General features: G+C 41.7%; 1 protein-coding gene across 2 annotated transcripts in view; it reads right to left on the reverse strand.

Annotated features, from left to right (window-relative positions):
• dlgap1a (discs, large (Drosophila) homolog-associated protein 1a) overlaps positions 1–19,340 on the reverse strand; it is a 78,936-nt gene that overhangs the window by 25,549 nt on the left and 34,047 nt on the right. For both annotated transcript variants that reach the window (XM_055032776.1, XM_055032777.1), the window contains exons 5-11: positions 14,257–14,452; positions 12,238–12,520; positions 9,880–10,004; positions 9,045–9,170; positions 5,768–5,926; positions 5,570–5,652; positions 172–217 (exon numbers count right to left, since the gene is read on the reverse strand). In XM_055032776.1, coding sequence (XP_054888751.1) covers positions 172–217; positions 5,570–5,652; positions 5,768–5,926; positions 9,045–9,170; positions 9,880–10,004; positions 12,238–12,520; positions 14,257–14,452 — 1,018 coding nt within the window. The remainder of the gene's footprint in view (positions 1–171; positions 218–5,569; positions 5,653–5,767; positions 5,927–9,044; positions 9,171–9,879; positions 10,005–12,237; positions 12,521–14,256; positions 14,453–19,340) is intronic.

Below are 19,340 nucleotides of genomic sequence, written 5' to 3' on the forward strand. Positions count from 1 at the left end.
CATTAAAAATTAATTAATTAAGTATAGTCATTAATTAATTCCGATGTTTACAGCAGAGTGCGTTGTTCATGATGAAGGAAAACAGCTCTGTTGGCAAACTATCCAACAGAGCTGTTAGATATTGCTAGGAACAGCACAGAGAACTCGTCCCAATCCAAGCTTGCTGCTTACCTGTACAGCTGCTGTCACGCTGTTGGAGCGCTGAAGCCTTCGATATCTAGACATCCAAGAAACCAAACCTTCAATATCTACTGTCAAGACACAATTCAGTCAACACTTTTACATTTTGCAATGTCTTTCTAAATATACTTAATGCAAATCAGTAAGTTAGTGATTTAGTGCGCATGCGCCAACATGTATGCAGCCTGTTGTGGTTACTCCTCACCTTTTTTGCTTTTTTTATTTTTTCGATTGATTATTTTGCAACTTCAATTTATTTCTGCATATTTCTAGTACTATATATTAAGAGAATCATAATATTTTTCTTTGCTGTAGAAATGCTTATTTTACTCTGCTAAGCATAGTGCAGCACAATAATTTTGAATTTATTGTTAGAGTAAAATTGTGAAGGTTAAACAATTCCATCACTGGGTATTAACAAATTACATTTACACTGTTGACCATTGTCTAGAACCACCCCTGGGCTGTAGGTATGTGCCTGATGCATTTTTGGTTAGCGTGTTTTTTTTTTTTTTTTTCCCATTAATGGGAAGTCAGGTTATCCAAACTTGTAAACCGCATTAATAAAATAATAGTGAAATATAACATTAAATGAACACCGAGCGATGTATTCATAAAATATATTCACATTTCTAAAGAAAACACACAGAAAGTCCTAACAAACAGTTTCAAAGTAGGAAATATTTATGTATGTACTGGTAATTGATTAGCATGATTTGTTCTTTAAATGATCAATTCTATATTTTAACTGATACTATTATAGATTAAATAAAGTGTCATCAAAACTCAACATCCTAAGCAAATAATCAGACCATAATAGTCTACAACAAGCACAATAAGAAACTTAAATCATAGCAAAATGTTCTGTACCATGTCAGCTTCAGGAGATAATTGAGGGTTGAAAAGACACTGATGTCCGGTTCTTCTAGGTTCTGGCGGGTCTGCGGTGTTACTCTACTGATGCATTCTCTCTGATATCATATAGCACACTGTGCCACAATGGGCACAGTGTTTTTTAAAATGTCTGTATTCATCCTCACTAAGACGGTTCAGCGCTCCCATTGTATTTTTGCAAGAGGTTTTGCTTCTAAGGACATGGTGAAGTATTGGGTGGACATTTCAAAAGACCCAGGTTGATAGCAGCTCACCCCGGCTACAAAGTTTCCGTCTTTAGGTAACCATGATAATAGCATTAAGCCGTCTGGGGGGGTTGTGTAGCTGACCTTAATATTTCGTGTGTTTTATTTTTGTCATTATTGTTACACTTAGTGCTGATATGTGCGTTATAGGTATGTCTATCGGACAGTTATAGAAATATGGACCAATATATGCCCTGTATTGCTTTAATACGGGACGCAATATTTAACAGCCAAATGAACGATAATTTTGTATTTTATGGGTCGGGTAGCAATCCCACACGGTCTATGATATCATCCACTGCGTTGTAGATTGCTTGCAGACAGGACATTCAACTGCATTCATGATTATCTTGGGGGATTTTATTCATGTCACCATGGACAAAACCCTCCCCAACTTCACCCATCATGTGAGACGTCCCACCAGAGAAGATTCACTCTGGACTAATATAAAAGATGCTCACAGTTCCTCTCCCCTCTCTCCATTCAAAGTTCGATCATAACCTGGTGCCTAGGGTAACTGTGTCATGATCCTGCAACCATGAGGACAGTGAGGAGGGGTCACAGAAGATCACTGAGACACTACAGGGATGTTTTGAGGCCATTGACTGTCAGGAATTCAAATATGGAGAATATTGGTGAGCTCACATGGTGCATAACTGACTACTTCTGTGTTGACTCCACTATCCCTACCGAGACTGTTTATTGTTACCCAAATAACAACAACACACCTGGGTTACAAAGGAGATCAAAACCATCCTGAATGAGAAGCCGAGGGCTTTCAGAGATGGCAACATGGACGATGTGAGAAGATTACGGTATATAAGAGGAAGCTGGAGAGGAAACTCCAGCAGAAAAACATCAGAGAGGTCTGGAGAGGGATTAGGACTATCACTGGGTTCAGATCAGTAGGTGAGGAGCAGTTGAGGGTAATGTTGACAGAGCCAATAAACTCAACCAGCTTTTTAACAAATTTGATAGATTTGATAATTGATAATCCCTGTACCTCTTACTCCCATCACTACCACTGCTATTCACCCATTTGAGTTTCACTTTCACATCTCCTTTCCTCCTCTTGTACTCAGTGACCATCCCCCCACCTCTCAGCTGGTCACCCTATAGTAAACGCTGAAGATATTAAAAGACAGCTGGTCAGACTCCACCGTGCAAAACTGCAGGCTATCCAGCTTCGTGGAGTCCTCTAGCATATCTTCAACATGATCCTGCATCTAAAGTGGGTCCCTGTGATGTGGAAAACAGAATGCATCGTAACCACAATGCAACCACACTTAGATCCCTTACAGTTTGTCTTACTACCCAGACTTGAACTTTAGGACACCATTCTCTTCCTGCTTAACCATGGTTACAGTCATCTGGACCAGTCAGCAAGCACTGTGAGAATGATGCTTTTTAACTTTTTGAGTGCATTCAACACCATCCATCTGGCTCTATTGGGTGAGAAACTGATGGCAATTGTCAAGAAAAATCCGAGATCATCCCACTTCCCCATGCTGGAGATTTTAGTTAACAGTAACAACAAATAAAGTTATCTTTAAAATAAGTCACACCAATCACATCTAGATCCAACAGTAGACCCAGACTGCAATAAAATAAATCTGGTTGTGTGTGTTGTTTTGTCTCCTGCAAACTTAGCTTTCATTATACTTATTTTTTATATCTAATCATAAGAAATCATAGTCAGAGAGAGAGATATGAGACGGGAAGAGCAGGTTTCCTGGAAAAAGAGGAAGTAAGTTTCCAGCTTGCAGCTGTATAAAAATAGCTGAGACCAGTCCTTGTTTAAAAGCATAAACGTTTTAAAGGATAAAATCTAAACATTTTGAGTAATTAGATAAGATTTAAAGTAAAGTACTTATAATAATATTGGTTTACTTATAACAATACTTACTGACACTTGTGGAAAAACGTACAAGTAAAACAAGTAACTGTAACTTTGGTATCAAATAATAAAAGAGTAATAAGTTGTGATTATCATAAACTTATAAATGAATGCTAAATTAAAGAAACTAAAAGGTTTATGAATGTGATTTTAACATTGAACTTGAAATGGTGTAAAACATGTAACTGCTATTAAAGATCACTGATGATGTGTTGGAGGTAGATAGTAGGTGAGAGGTTAGGGGTAAAATGGGGACAAACGGGAAAGCAGAGATGACCAAGACCTTATTAGGAGATAGCTTGTTGAACAACTTAAATGTGTCAGAGACACGGGAGAAACATTGAGCAACCCTGAGGCATTAGCCAAGACATCAGGACAAAATGTCTCTAAGACAGTGATGGATATGAGTTCATCTGTCCAAACAGTTACCCAATAAAGCACAGCAACAGTGTTAGCCAATGAAAATGCACCGAAAGCGGGTATAAACCCTATAAAAGGGGAGAGCAAAAGAGGAATCTTTGGTTGGATCCTCCAGGCAGCTTCGAGTCAAGACCGAGATGGACAAAGAACTCTGCAGCTGAAGAAGAGCCGGGGCCACAGGGACGAAGACTGTCCTGCGCATGGGGATCAACCCATCAGCCCCGCAACATGTGGCTTCAAATCGGACTTCTCTCATCGGCTGGGTTCAGACCCCAAGGACAAAGATAAAGACAAAGATGAAGATCAAGGCAAAGATGAAGACCAAGGCAAAGATGAAGATCAAGACAAAGATAAAGACCCAAGTCCTGTGTGACCTCATCATCGATGCAGAGATGACAGCTCATCAGACCAACAGAGATCCCTGCCTTCGTCAATCAACCTCCTCCGCCTGCTGCAACACCTTCTTCATCATCGATCCGGGTCTGGGGTTCGAGACACCAAACTCCGTCCGTCTCTCTAAAGGTTCCCTTTTTAGTTCTTAGTATCAGCGTTAGGGAAAGACAGGCTAGATGATTTATTTTACTTATTTGATTATTTCTGCTACTTAATTAAGCTGTACTGACCCTTGCAAAATTGCTTTACTAATAAAATATTTAGCATAAAGAAAATCTAAAAGATGTTGTGGACATTCAATTAATGAGTTACCTCAAAGTTCTTTGATGGTAGTAAAATAGCTGTGATGTTTGATTCTGGGGAAGAAAAGTAGGTAATGTTTTATAGGTTGCTTTAGCCCAAATTTAAAACAACATCCTTGGGACTCGCCCGAGTCACTAAAACTAACCTGATTCAGTAACAAGTGCAAGTTGCAAAAAAGAGAAGGAGCGACTGTTAACAGATGTGCTCTGTGGAACTACTTGGCTGTATGCTGCTCAGTCTGGCTAATTCACAGGGGGAAGAAGGGTGGGACATCTGGATGTAGGCCGTTAGTAGTCAGGCGAATCCGGTCTCGAAACCAGCTTAAACAGAGTTTACTTCAGTTCTGGATAGGGTAAATCCCAGCAGATTTAGGAAACTCAATTTACCCGTTAGATGGAGAGCTGGTAGCACATCTCCCCTCTCAGAAGAGGAAGTAGTGACTGAGAGAGTAGAGAGTGAAGGACGGGGTGGGGGGGGGAGTGTAGCGGCAACAACACAATGCAGTTGAATACCCCCTTGTGTCCTGGATTGTGGACTATCTAACTTGCGGACCATAGTTTCTGTACCTGCGACACCATTTATCAGAAGGTGTTGTCGACAACATAGGAGCTCCAAAGGGACTGTCCTCTCTCCCTTCCTTTTCACCCTCTATACAACTGACTTCAGCTATTGCACTGAGACCTGTCATCTCCAGAAAGTCTCAGATGACTCAGCTCTGGTTGGTTGCATCAGTGAGGGTGAGGAGGTTGCAAACATGGCTGCTGTAGGCAACTTTATCACATGGTGTGGGCTGAACCACCTGCAGCTCAATGTGACAAAGACCAAAGAACAGGTGTTGGATCTTCTGGAGCAGCACAGTTTACACAAGTGTGTCTTTACCTCCGTAGCAGAGGCTCCGCCGGACCCCTGAGACTGACTCATTAAGGTTAAGAACCACTGCATTAGACTTTACAATCCCCAACTCTGAGCAACTTAAACCTAATTTTCCTTGTACTCATATACAGATTATCTATAGAACAACATATTTGCATGTGCATGTTTGTTATTTATTAATTTATATTTCACATATTGAATTCCGTACATCACTTATATATATATATATATATATTAAAAAGTTTCTCTCTTATGCTAACATTTTTTTGATTGGATGAAGTAACTTGTCAATAAGCAATTTCCCATTGGGGATCAACAAAGTATATCCTATTCTATTCTATTTTCACTGCAATGATAACCTCACCCTCGATCGTCCTCCACTTGTACCCCCACAGACGTGAACTTGGAGGGGTCTTCTGGATCTGGAATCTCTTCTGGTCCATCTACCTACAGAACACAAAGAATACTAAACTACACAATTCTTCCATACTTCAGCATACCTTCCTCTAATGCACTTGATTTTTCTGTTATGTGAAAAGCAAATTAGGTTCAAATCCTGTACCTGGATGCCTATGGAGAGACATTTGCCCTTCCTGAGTGCTTCTTTTCTGTATTCATCCCGATGCTCTTCTACAACTTGCCCCCTGCTGAGGTGTGGCGAACTGGCAGTGCTGACTGTCATCGTGCTGTTGCTCACATGTTGACTGGCTGGTCCATGCACCTATTAGAGACAGTAGAGACAGTTCCAGTCAGAGTTTAGATGTAGTGTTTATGGGAAAGAATGTCATAATCACTTTGAACTTTCATGGCAAATGAACCTTGACCTCTCTATTTGTACTCATCAATAAGCTTCTGTCATAATTGTAGGTAAAGGATCTAAAACTCCTTTCCTCAGTCTTTTCTATATCTCTATGCTTTAGCACTTCTGGCTCCAATATTAGCTCATTAGCAGTTTTGACGTTTAATTTATGTGCATAGGACAAAGGATACAAATAAAAAGGACTGCCATTCGAGACAGCTGTGGACATCTGATAAATGTCTGGAATATTAGCATAGTTTGTTTCGATCATTTGACTTCTTTTAACCCTAGTTCACAAATTGTTAACTGGATTAAGGTTGGAATTTTTGAAAGGTGTTTTAATAGGGCTAATGTCAGCCTGCTTTGTCCATTACATACCCATATCCCATGTGTTTGGGATCACTAAACCCACTGGCACACTCAATTGTGTCAAAGTTTCACAGAAAAACCCAAACTGTCAATCTCAAAAGTAAATACTTTAGCTGAATTCTTCAGCAATGACCAAGACTCAAGTCTTTCTTAAATTGAGACTATGGAACACCTCAGTCACTAAAGCAAGTTTAAACAGCACTGCCTATGTACGTAGGGCCTTGGCTGACCCTACTCCAGAGTAGGGACCAACAAAGCAGATACAAGTCTGAAAATAGGTCAATGGAAATGCCTGCAAAGCAGGCTGAGTAGAGTGGAGCTGGGTCCATTAGAGCCAGTGGAAAAGGAGTATTAGTCACTCAAGAGTATAAGTTGCATCAGTCAAAAATGCATCATGAAGGGAAAATAACTTAAGTAAGATGTAATTATTTAGAAAAATTTAGAAATTGTCAGATGTGAGAGTGACATGGTGTTCAGTTACCTGTTTTTCAACAAACTGATGTAACCCATCAATCTTGGCTTGGAAGTTTCTAACTCATTGATATCAGTGTTCTGAATCAGGGTGGTCAAGAACTACTCTGCTGTGCACTTCCAGAGCGGAAACTCATGTAGTGTAAATTTATATTTTCACTACATCGTAGTGGAAAGGCCCACTTGCAAAATCATTTTTATTGATGACTTTCATTGGCAAATACCAGGGCATGGAGACACAACTCCTTCCTCCTAGCAGCATGTTCAGCATCTAACAGTGAACTTGTTCCTCCAGCTCTGGTCATCTTGCTGTCAGACAGTGTTTACTTTTTGTCAGTAAAAGTCCTTGGCTCATGTCCATCAATATTATTTCACATTTAATGTGTCAGTCAAACATACATCATGAAGAGGAAAAACAAAACACTATATTGATTAAAGTATTTGTTCACCTGCCTTAACTCACATACTGCCGGGTTTCAGAAGGTGTGTTCACTTATTCCTTTAGTTCTTTTCTGTAGTTTGTGTGATCCATCTCATGAGGGCGTCAAGCAGCAGCTGTTCTGTTCTGCTGCAGGGATTTCTGCACACGTACAGCTTGTATCCACTGCATCAGGTGGACTACTTAAGGACCTGGAAGCCAGCATGTCGGTGCCTGAGTGCTAAACAGTAGAGATAAAACTCCAAGCCCTTTGATTTCTAAGTGTTTCCTTCTCACCTTTCCTCATGTAGCTTACCTGAACTGATCCCTGGATCTGGATGTCCCCTGGTTATCTTTCCACTCCCATCCTTTTCAAGACTCAACAGCTGGCCTTCTCCAATCCACCTGCTTCCTCAAACCCTGCCTGTCTTCCCACAGTACGATCACACAGATGCTGGTACCGGTTCCTGCCTAGGGACCGTTCTTCTGGAGTGCATCTCTTCTCAATTCTCAATTTACTAAACAGCCTTATGTTCTTCTATGAGTGTTTTGCATGTGGGTTAAACATTTCTTCAAAACCAACATGACACATATGAGCTTAACTGACATTATCCTATTCCCAATCCATACGGTTCAATATGACATTGCTTCACCCTTTGCAGCTAGAACAGCTTCAACTCTTCTGTTAAGGATGTCCACAAGGTTAGGAGAGTGTTTATGGGGATTTTTGACCTTTCTTCGAGAAGAGCATTTCTTCGAGAAGAGTATGTGACCTTTTGTGAGGTCACATACTAATGTTGGACAAGAAGGCCTGGCTCACAGTCTCTGCTCTAATTCATCCCATAGGTGTACTGTCGGGTTGAGGTAAGGACTCTGTGCAGCCCAGTCAAGCTCATCCACACCAGACTCTACCATCCATGTCTTTGTGCACTTGTGCACAAAGTAAGGTCCATATTCATGTTGGAAGAGGAAGGGGCCAGCTCCAAACTTTGTGGGACTTTGTGCCCACAAAGTTGGGAGTATAAAATTGTCCAAGATGTGTTGGTATGTTGAGCATTCCTTTCACTCCACCAGACGGGAAAGCACGATTTTTCACGCCAGATAATACACTTCCACTGCAGAGTGCTTTACACTGTTCTTGAACTAATCTGAAGGCAGCATGAAGTTTGGAGTCTGTAGAGATGGACTCTGCAGAAAGTTGGTGACCTCTTCTCATTATGACCTTCAACATTCGCTGACCCTTTTCCGTCAGTTTACATGGCCAACCACTTTTTGGCTGAGTAGCTGTCATTCTCAAAAATTTTCATTTTCTTATAATACAGCTGACAGTTGACTGTGGAGTATTTAGGAGCAATTTCAAGACTGGATTTGTTGCGCAGGTGGCATCGTATCACAATTCAACACTGACACACAGTGAGCGATGAGAGCGAGCCGTTTTTTCAAAGTGTTTGCAAAAACAGTCTGCATACTGAGGCGCTTCACTTTATACACCTGTGGCCATGGAAGTGATTACAACACCTAATTCTGATTATATATTTGGGTGAGCAAATACTTTTGGCAATACACCGTATGGAAGTCACACCTGAGTACAAGTTGCAGAACCAACCAGACAGGGAAAACACAGTATTCATAATCTCTCCAAACCTCTGTTTCTTCTTTTTCTAAGTAGTACACATTTTCAAGACTTTAAATTATTATCCAAGTAGTTATGTCCAGAACTTATAAATGGGCTGTGAATCATTCTCCCATCTTTCTTCACAGTCATAACATAAAATCACAAACCTGAGCGTTAGCAGCTTCAATGGCAGCTGTCAAGGCCTTCATGCTGTCAATACTTTCCGTTGAGTTGCTGAGACCTGACTGGATTGTCATGTCTCCTCTGGGCCCTTCATCTTCCATATAGGCATCCTGGTTGGGTTAAGTACAAAAAGACATTTTTTATCAATGGCAAGTATTATCTTGGATAGAAAATAGCCTTCTGTTTTTAACACTGGCATGTCAAAAGTGTACTGCTGTCCACTATGCAGATTTGGACATGTTTTGATAGGAGAAGCGAATGACTTTATTTGCCAGAGCAGATTTTTACCATGATGTATTCAGGTTTTCATAATCATGAAGGTTTAAAAAAAGTCACTTTGCAATTGTGTCTTTAATGGTCTTTTAAAAAAACAATAAGGCAGCTCCAGCTCATTTGACCAACAGGGTCTTGAATCACATTACACAAGATCTTAGATTACTGCTCTGGTTCTGTTTGTTAAATGACATATTTTTTTTCACATTTTGAAATTCTGATATTGTTCTGTAAAATTACTGGTCAGGTTTGAACTGTGTAGATCCCTCAGGTCTTCAGGAATCTGCTTATTCAGAGTGGGAGGGAAAAAAACAGTAATGTTATTCATTACAGGGAAATAATGAATAACAGAGCAAAAATAAAAAGAGACAACATAAATATATGATAAATTGGGTTGCTTGTTTTGATTTGTGAAAATGTTTTGAACCACAACACAAAGTTGATGGTAAACAATACTCCCACATTAACACAGAGCAAGTAGAAAGAAGGTGATTGTCTGAAATCAGTATCTGTATAGTAGATCACTACTGTTGCAGTGCCCAGTACCTGTGCGGACTCTGTGCTGCTTTGGGCTGTGATAGAGATATATGGCTTGGACGCTGTAGAGCAGGTGGAGGTTCGTGGTGGCACTGGTGGAGGGGTTTTTTTATAGGTAGTAATGCAAGACGATACTATAAAAAATAGAAGGTGGAAGAGAACAGAAAGAGAAGAAATTAGTTATGTAAAGTGTATGTCGTGACCAAAAAATATTTTTTTTTCCATAATGTTCAAATTCCCAACAACCCATTTTTTCCACTTAACCAGCATATTATCTTTTTTTTCACGGGCTAAACAAGATATTCTGTTACATTGCACCTAAAAGTGTGACTAATAAATATTGTATGCTAACAGATGTGGTCAAAAAGCAAAGATATTGGAATAAGTACAGCAAGCACACTCAGTGAAAAACATCCAAAAAGTTTCTGCATCTTTCCAGGGAAGATGGGAGAAATTCCCATCAACCAGAGACACTGGCACAAACAATACCAGAATAAAATGTTTCTTCTCTTGCACCTTGTTTATGTTCATTTTAGCTTCTCTTAACACTTCACCTCTCATCCAACAACAACAATAATAACATTATTATGGTAGCATGAATAATGAATATGGCCATTTCTAATTTCATGGTAGAAACACAACATAGATGGAAAGTTCAAACTTGATATCTAAGTCATAGCTCACTTCAACTATACAACATTTAGATGAAGTGAGCTGTGTGTGGCTACAATATGTTGTAGTGGAATGAGTTGTGCTTTTAATACATTTTCTTGCATGTACTCAAAGCTGCATGGAAGCTGACATTGATCTGACACTGACATGCATCTCATGACTTATGGCCAAGATGTGGATGAATATGTCTGAAGTCAATACATGGCAGATGCTCTCTTCACAAGGCCATGTTCCATACTGAGAAGTCATTAAATCTGACAGAGAAAAAAACATTTCCAGTGTCTTGGTTTTAGGGTTTTTTTTTCTTATGAAATTTACCCTTACTGATTTTGACAGAAAATAGTTCAGAAATTTAAAAATTTCTTCTGACAGCTTGGGCCTCATGAATAACAAAGTGCACAACTTGCATAGTAGGGTTCCTATAAAGAGCCTCAGTGTCATGAGTCCAGTCGTTATTGTTCAGGGAACACCCGGGTATTACAAGAGCTCTGATGACTATGGCAGTCATCAGAGAGGTTTTGATATCAGTGTGGAGATTTGATGGAGAACTATGCAGCGTAGATGATGAAGAGGAGTGGTGCCAGCACAGCCCTGTGTGCTCACATACTGTGGGAGGCCAGTGAGGTAGACTGGTATCCACTGGCACATGTGGTGGTCTACTTCTGACAGCTCCAACTTGTCCCTCTGAAGTCCTGGTTAGATGTTATTTCAGTGGATCCACTAAAAACCTCACCATGACGCGTATGGTGAGGTCATAATCAACAGAGCATGAGCCTCTGTTGATCAAGGGCTTGTAATTGGAGAAACACCATAACTTCCTGATGGGGACAATGTTGTCCAAACAGAAGTTGCTGCAGTCCATGATGCCGTTGATGTTCTCCCCAAAAGGAAGACAGACCTCTTCCCACATAGAAGAGCTCTTTGTTCTTCCTACAGTGTGGAGACTAAAGAAGTTAGAGCTTCTGAGCTCCCCAGGGGAGAGGGAGGCGATGAACCCGATGCCTTATTGGTATTGACGTGAAACAGATCCAGTGTGCTGGTGTTACTGGTGTCCACAGTGATCAAAAAGGGGACCTGTATTTTGGAGTCTGCTGGTAGAAGTGTGCAGGACATCCCAGGCCGCAGCAGAGTTAGCAGAGGGTGAGAAATATACAGTTATCATGGTAAAGTGAAAATTCCAGAGGAAGCTAATGCAGCCTCATATTAGCAGCTAGCAATTCGATGTCCTTACTTTAGAGCATTACACCACCTGTCGTTCACAAACACAGCCAGATCCACTCCTTTCTTCTTACTGCTCTCCCTGGTTCTGTCTGAAAGCTGTCCATGTTTATATATGAGTCCAGAGTTGCATGTTTCTCAGTCAGGTAGATGAAGCAGAACTTCTAGTAACTCCTTTGATGGAATGTTACTGCCAGCTCATCCACTTTAATGGGAAGATATCTCACTTTTCCCTTTATGATGGATGGAATCATGGATGTTCTGTTTCGTTTGCAACGTCCAGTGCATCTTGTGTCTTTTCCTTCTCATCTCTCTTCCCTTAACTGTTACCCTCAAAACAATTACACTTAAGTCAATGGGTTCATGAGGACAAGAACCATATTATTTTCTTTTGGAAATTGACATCAAAACTCCAAGCTCAAGTTTATATTATTATTATTATTATTATTATTATTATTTTATTATATCGCCACTCACCTGTGCTGCTTTGGATGGTCCTGACAGTTGTGGCAGTTGTGCGTGGTGGTGAGGATGGAAGTAGCAGCAGAGGTCTTCCTCCTGGTCCTTCATCCTCTGAGGTACATCCTTGGTCAATTGCCCTCACATAACTGGGGCTACGCATACGGAAGCAACCTGGCATAGGCAGGGTGTCCATAGTTTCCAAGCTATCCATGCCTGCATCCATAGCTTGAGATTGCATCTCGCTATAGACTTGCTCACACACTTGCTCAATCTGCCCATTTACTTCAACCTCACTCAGCTATAGAAAAGAAAGAAAGAGGGCAAGACCAGTAAAACTCCAGCCAATATGGCAACATGGCAAATTCCAGGTGGCTTTTTAAAAAATTACTCCCACACAGAAACATTTCTATAATATGATGTTGGAACCAACAGATCAGAAATTTTCTGTTTAATAAATAATACTAAAATTAAATCTTTTGAATAAATGGAATTCCTGCATAATAATACTCTATGCTATATCTTTACTTTCAATAGTCCACACGTTAAAGATAGAGATGTCTCGATTGCATCCCAGGTGTCATCTGATTTTAAAAGTTTAACATAGAAAGTCCATGCTAACTCCAGATCCTGATACCTGCTGTAGGTCTGCTATCTGTGATCATATCAGCCACAACCTCCTTTAAGGTGTGACATCACATCTTGCATGCCCAGCTACTAATTACAACAACCATGTTCTACCTTACAAAACTGCAATATAGTTCCTCCTTTTTGTTTTATTGATCAAATCTGGCTTTTTGGCTGTTTCAGGGTCACTGACCTCACACAGAGAGCTTTCCGGTTGATGCAGCTTAAATCCTATTGAACCCAGAACAAAGCATTCATTTTAATCATCCATTCATTATCTAAACTTTTACTCTTCTATGATAGGGAGGGGGGCTGGTGCCTTTTTTCCACCAGTCAATGGATGGGTAAATCCGGGACAGGTTGCCAGTCCATCACAGGACAACACAGAGACAGACACACACACAAAAAAAAAACATGTACACACACACTCACGCCTAGAATTTAGAGAGACAAATTAATTGTCATGTAAGTGACTGAGAAAGTCCATGGAGTTGGCATATTCTCTGCCAACTCCATGCAGATAGACCTCCGACAGGACTTGAAATCAGGAGTTTCCTGCTGCAACGAATAGTGCAACCACTCAGTTGAATTAATTTAAATGCAAAAATATTTGATTGAGTAAATTAAGCATGGGTAAATTAAGCGTTGTCATATCATCCATATATCCTCAAAGAGTTTTTGTGGGGGGTGACACGGGAGGCAGAAAGGATCTCCATTTACTTGTAAAAAATCTTAAAAGGCCTCAGACTTAAGACCAGGGCTGTATGACAGACTCGTGATTGCAATTTTATGCTATTGCCAGAGTTTCCAGGTGGCAGAGATACTATTTCAGAGTAACACATCCTAGGCAATACCATCAGTTGATAGCAAGCACCTCTATCTGCATTATTTTGCATTTGCTGATCCTGAACAGGGAGAAAAATTCCCTTTTAAAGAAACTTTGTCCACATACAGTTATCAATATGAGCTATAGTATGATGGGTTAAAAGTGGTAAGTTACTAATGTTAGCCTACCTGTTTAATAATCTGCTCTGGAGCTAGCTTATTAAGAACTGAAGTTGTTTGTGCAGTCAGATATTCCCTTTAGAAACTAATGCCACTAATGCAGTGAGACCACACCTGATGTGATGGAGCTATCCGCATTTTAAGTGACACATTGTCAGAACAATATAGTGGCTTTTTCAGCCTAACATAAAGGTAACAATTTGTTGGAAACAAAAAAAAATCTCGCATCATCTTTATTTGATAGAATAAAAAGATGTGGTAAAATCAGTCAGATTCCACAACTAACGTTTTCAAATCAGAGATTATGAAAATTAAATCACAGATGTTAGCTTCCCTCAAATTTATATGTACACAGTAGCATAACTAGATTGAAAAAGTGTAAGTAACAAATGCTTGGAAACCAACCTGACTGATGGTGCTCATGGCTCTCATGTAGCTTTCATTGCGTGACCGGTATTGGGGTGAAGACAGCAGTGACTTGGGGTCAAGGAGAGTTTTAGGATCCAGTGTATCCAGGCTTCTGTTGATTGAAACCTCACTCACAGCACGCAAATAACTGTGACTCCTGATCTGCAGTTTGGGGGAATGCTCTGTAGAAATTCTGACAGAGGGACATCAGGTTATCTCAGAAACTGTCCCATTCATCTTCACCTACCAACATAATTGCATTTACTACCTTCTTAAGAATATGTTAATAATTCCTTTTTTGTGAGCAAACATGTTAGATAAGTAGGGGAGGAAAAAGCACTTCATTTTATAAAATGAATATTCTGACTGTCCAGAAAGGAAAGTCTTGGCAGTCAGACCACACCTGAAGTGATGGAGAATGGGGTTGAGTTCAATTTCAGGGTTCATTACTAGCTGAGCTACTTTCTATTGATTTTGGTTACAGAGAAAGTGATTATCACATTAAAATAACCCCTTAACACTGAAGGCTTTCATGCATTGCTTTGTCGTTATTCAAACCTACTGCTAATCATTCAAATAAAGTAAATGGTGAACAAGCTCAATTTATATCGTACACTAGAGCCACAATTATACAAGAATATGCAAACATTGATCAAAGACAACTTGAGAATAAGTGCCTGGAAGAGGGGAATATTGATCTGCACCTCAGAGATTGTAAGATGCTAGGATGTCTTGATTTTATTTAATCAAGACATCCTATTTTGCTCACGTGTGCTTTATTAAAATGATAAAATTCTACATAATTGTATTGCTTTAATATAACCAATATGTTTAACATCTCCATTTACCTAGGACAATAAATTCAAGGTCTTTCATCTGACAGATTGTCATTATTCCCTTGTTTTAACATTCTGTCCTTTAATGAAAGGCTTCAACTGAGATTCACTAAGCTGTGTGTTAATGCAGCATTAAAAGTCTAAAAGAAGGTCAAATTCTCTGAAAAGCTTTATTTAGTTTAACAAAGTCCATCGTCAAACACTAATGAAACTGAAGATGACCAGGTAGCAGACTAGTTTTCTGTTTTTATCACCTTCCTTCACAAGGAGATGTTTGAAATGTAACATTCTGTATTTTATGATGTTCTTTTACACTTTAATTTTAGGTCCGACAAATCAAAGAACATGTCAGTAACACAGTGTGTGGTGATCAATAAAACTGCAGGAGCAATAAACCATACATGGACAGATTTCACTCACCAACATTCAGAAAGACAGTTTTAACCTGCTCACTAAAGTCAAATTTCAAAATACATACTAAATCCAAAAGGGAAGTTATATGTTGTTAGCACTCATATTATCAAAGTTTGTTGAAATAGTTATTGTAAATGCAGATGGCTGTGAGCTGGAAGGATCTCCTGTAGCAGTCAGTATTACGGTTTTGACCAAAAGAGATTTGATGTTGTATAGCGGTCTGATGAAGTAAATGTTCAGGGTTTTAAATAATGTTCTTCATTTTATGAAGATTTTTTCTCTTTACATTCATCTGGAGAAGTTCCATAGCAGAACCTCCATAAAATAGTAAACTACATGTCAGGGATCCTGTGTGAGAGCGTGTGCATGAGAGTGAGTGCGAGTGTGACATCTTCCCGCAGCGAGGATCTTCGTGAGGAGTCTGTGGAGCCGGCGCAGGTGAAGCTAATCTGCCTCATCAGCAGGCTGGAATATAGGAGCGGCAGAATCCTCCAGTCATCGCTAGATGGTTACGCATTCCGGTAGTCTCTCTGGCCCCCACTTGTTGTGAACTTGTTTCTGGAACCTTTTGTGCTACTCGAAGTTACCTGGTCTCTGTGTTTTGTTGCCTTTAGGAGTCTTTGTCTTCCTGCTTTGAGGACCCACCTGTGAATTCCTGCCTGCCTGCTCTGCCGATTCCGCCGTCTCCCTCCTCGTATTATCCTCCGGCTCCTTTGCACCCCTTCACGCTGGATCTCAGCACCTCACCCCCCGCGCCTCAGAAGACCCCCACTGAAGCCAACCTGGTCGGGCGACCCACGCTTTCCCCTCCCCCACCGAAGTCTGGCAGACCAAAATAATTCATTTGAGTTGTAATAAACTACTTACCTTTTCCATCCAGTGTGTGGTTTCTGCATGTGGGTCCGCAAGCTAAATCAAACCATGTCAGAACCATCTAGCCAATCAGACCCAGCAGGACCATCACATGACACTAGTTTGGAGCACGCTCTCATTGCTCGCCACGATGCCATGCTCAATGCACTATATGACCAACAACGTAATACTAACCAACTATTGGAGCAATTTTCTGAAATGCTCACTGCTCTGCACCAAAGAATTGTCCCAGCAGGCCCGCCACCAGTTGCTGCTCCCCCTTCCACTGTTCAAGATGGCGTCTCCGCAGCTCCGGAACCAGCGCCTGCCGCTTCGGCTCAACTCCGAAGGGTTTCACCACCCACGCCAGAACCATACTCAGGTGAGATCGATAATGCAGGGGATTTCTACTACAATGCTCCTTAGTGTTTTCCTCCTCACCTCAGAGTTTCCAGACTGATGCGGCCAAGATTTCTTTTGTTGAGGGGAACCTCAGAGGAAGAGCACTAAAATGGGCAGAAGCTAGGTCGGTGCAGCACAGTCTTTTTCAGAGAACTTATGATTCATTTGAGTTAGAGTTTAAACAGACATTTGGTTACTCTGAGTCACAGGCAGACTATTGAGTTTAAAGCAGGGTCATCAAACAGTGGCGGACTTTGCTATTGACTTTAGAACCCTGGCCGCGGCTTCCACATGGAACACCGGAGCTTTAACAGGAGCGTTCCTTCAGGCTCTGAACGAGGGGTTGAAGGATGAGCTAGCCCTCAGGGATGAGCCTGGGTCCTTGGAGGGCCTCATTGCCTTGGCTATTCGGATAGACAATAGAATCCGGGAAAGAGCCCGAGCCAAGAAGGAACCGAGTTTCAGCCCAAGTCCCGACATTAGTCCCATTCCAACCAATCAGACCTTGGAAGAGCCCATGCAAATAGGGAGGACCAGACTTCCGCCGGAGGAGCGCCAATGCCGCTTAAGGTCTGGAGCCTGCCTATACTGTGGCCAGGTCGGGCATTATGTTGCCAACTGCCCGAACCTGGTAAAAGCCAGAGCCCGCCACTAGCTACGGGAACGGTGGTGGGCGGATCAAAGACTGTATCCCGTTTCACATTACCCTGTTCATTGCTCACCGGCAACCGATCATTTCAGACATTTGTTTTTGTGGATTCCGGTTGTGAACAGAATCTTGTTGATAATTATCTGGTCGATCAATTACAAATACCCACGGTTCTCTTACCAGATCCAGTTCCGGTCGTGGCCCTGGATGGGAAGGCTCTACCTGCCATCACACATCGCACAACTCCTATTGAACTGTTAGTGTCGGGAAACCATCGGGAGACCATTACCTTTTTTGTGTTTCCTACTCCTCAGTCTCCTGTGGTTCTGGGTTATCCCTGGTTGCTCCGTCACAATCCACACCTCGATTGGAGGACTAGTCGGGTGGAGTCTTGGAGTAACTATTGTTTGTCTTCATGCCTTCACTCAGCTCTACCTCCAGCCGTCTCCAGCTCTACTGAGGAACCCGCTCCAGCTGACTTGGCCAGAGTACCATCAGATTACCACGACCTTCACCAGGTATTCAGTAAGTCTAAAGCTCTCTCTCTCCCACCTCATCGTCCGTACGATTGTGCAATAGATCTACTTCCAGGAGCCCCATTACCCACCAGCCGATTGTATAATATATCTAAACCAGAACGTGAGAGCATGGAAAAGTACATTAGTGAATCCCTGGCAGCTGGATTGATCCGGTCGTCAACCTCGCCCTTGGGGGCAGGTTTCTTCTTCGTAGGTAAGAAGGACGGAACACTTCGACCGTGTATTGACTACAGGGCGCTAAATCAAATTACGGTTAAGAACAAGTACCCACTACCATTACTTGCCTCGGCATTCGAGCTTGTTCAGGGAGCCACCATATTTACCAAGCTTGACCTCCGGAACGCATATCATTTGGTCAGAATGCGAGAGGGCGACGAGTGGAAAACCGCTTTCAGGACCCCACTCGGTCACTTTGAATATCTGGTGATGCCATTTGGTCTTACTAACGCCCCAGCTGTATTTCAGTCTCTTGTCAATGATGTTCTCAGGGATTATTTGAATCAGTTTGTTTTCGTTTATCTAGATGACATCCTAATTTTTTCAAGAACACTGGCCGAACACAAGAGACACGTACGCCTAGTTTTGGAACGACTGTTGGAGAACCAACTGTTCGTCAAAGCCGAGAAATGTGAGTTTCACGTCTCATCAGTGGTCTTTTTGGGTTTTGTGTTGGAGAGCGGGCAGGTGAAGACAGATCCGGCCAAGGTCCCAGCAGTTTTAGACTGGCCCACGCCCACCTCCCGAAAGGAGCTACAGCGATTCCTTGGTTTTGCTAATTTCTATCGACGTTTTATCAGGAACTACAGTCAGACAGTCCTTCCTATGACCAGCCTTACCTCCTCCAAGACTAGTTTTAGTTGGTCGCCGGCAGCTGAGCAAAGTTTTCTAGACCTTAAGAGGAGGTTTGCTGCTGCACCCATCCTCATGCAGCCCGACCCATCGAAGCAGTTTGTGGTCGAGGTGGATGCATCTGATACGGGGGCTGGGGCCGTTCTGTCACAGATCTCATCCACTGATGATAAGTTGCATCCATGTGCCTTCTTTTCCTGTCGTTTCTCACCTGCCGAACGCAACTATGATGTCGGTGATAGGGAGTTTTTGGCCATCAAACTGGCTTTTGAGGAGTGGCGTCACTGGCTGGAGGGGGCCGAGCACCCAATTGTTGTTTGGACTGATCATAAGAACCTCGCCTACCTCCAACAAGCCAGGAGACTAAACCCCAGACAGTCTCGCTGGTCCCTTTTCTTCTCCCGGTTTAACTTTACCATTTCTTACAGACCCGGGTCCAAGAACACAAAGCCTGACGCACTCTCCAGACAGTTCTCCTTGGATCAAGAGACCCCACTTGCGACCATCATTTCCCCTTCCAGTATTGTTGGCGCCCTTTCC

The sequence above is a fragment of the Poeciliopsis prolifica genome, unplaced genomic scaffold, assembly GCF_027474105.1.
Source record: "Poeciliopsis prolifica strain line A6 unplaced genomic scaffold, Auburn_PproV2 SCAFFOLD008, whole genome shotgun sequence".
Taxonomy (NCBI): domain Eukaryota; kingdom Metazoa; phylum Chordata; class Actinopteri; order Cyprinodontiformes; family Poeciliidae; genus Poeciliopsis; species Poeciliopsis prolifica.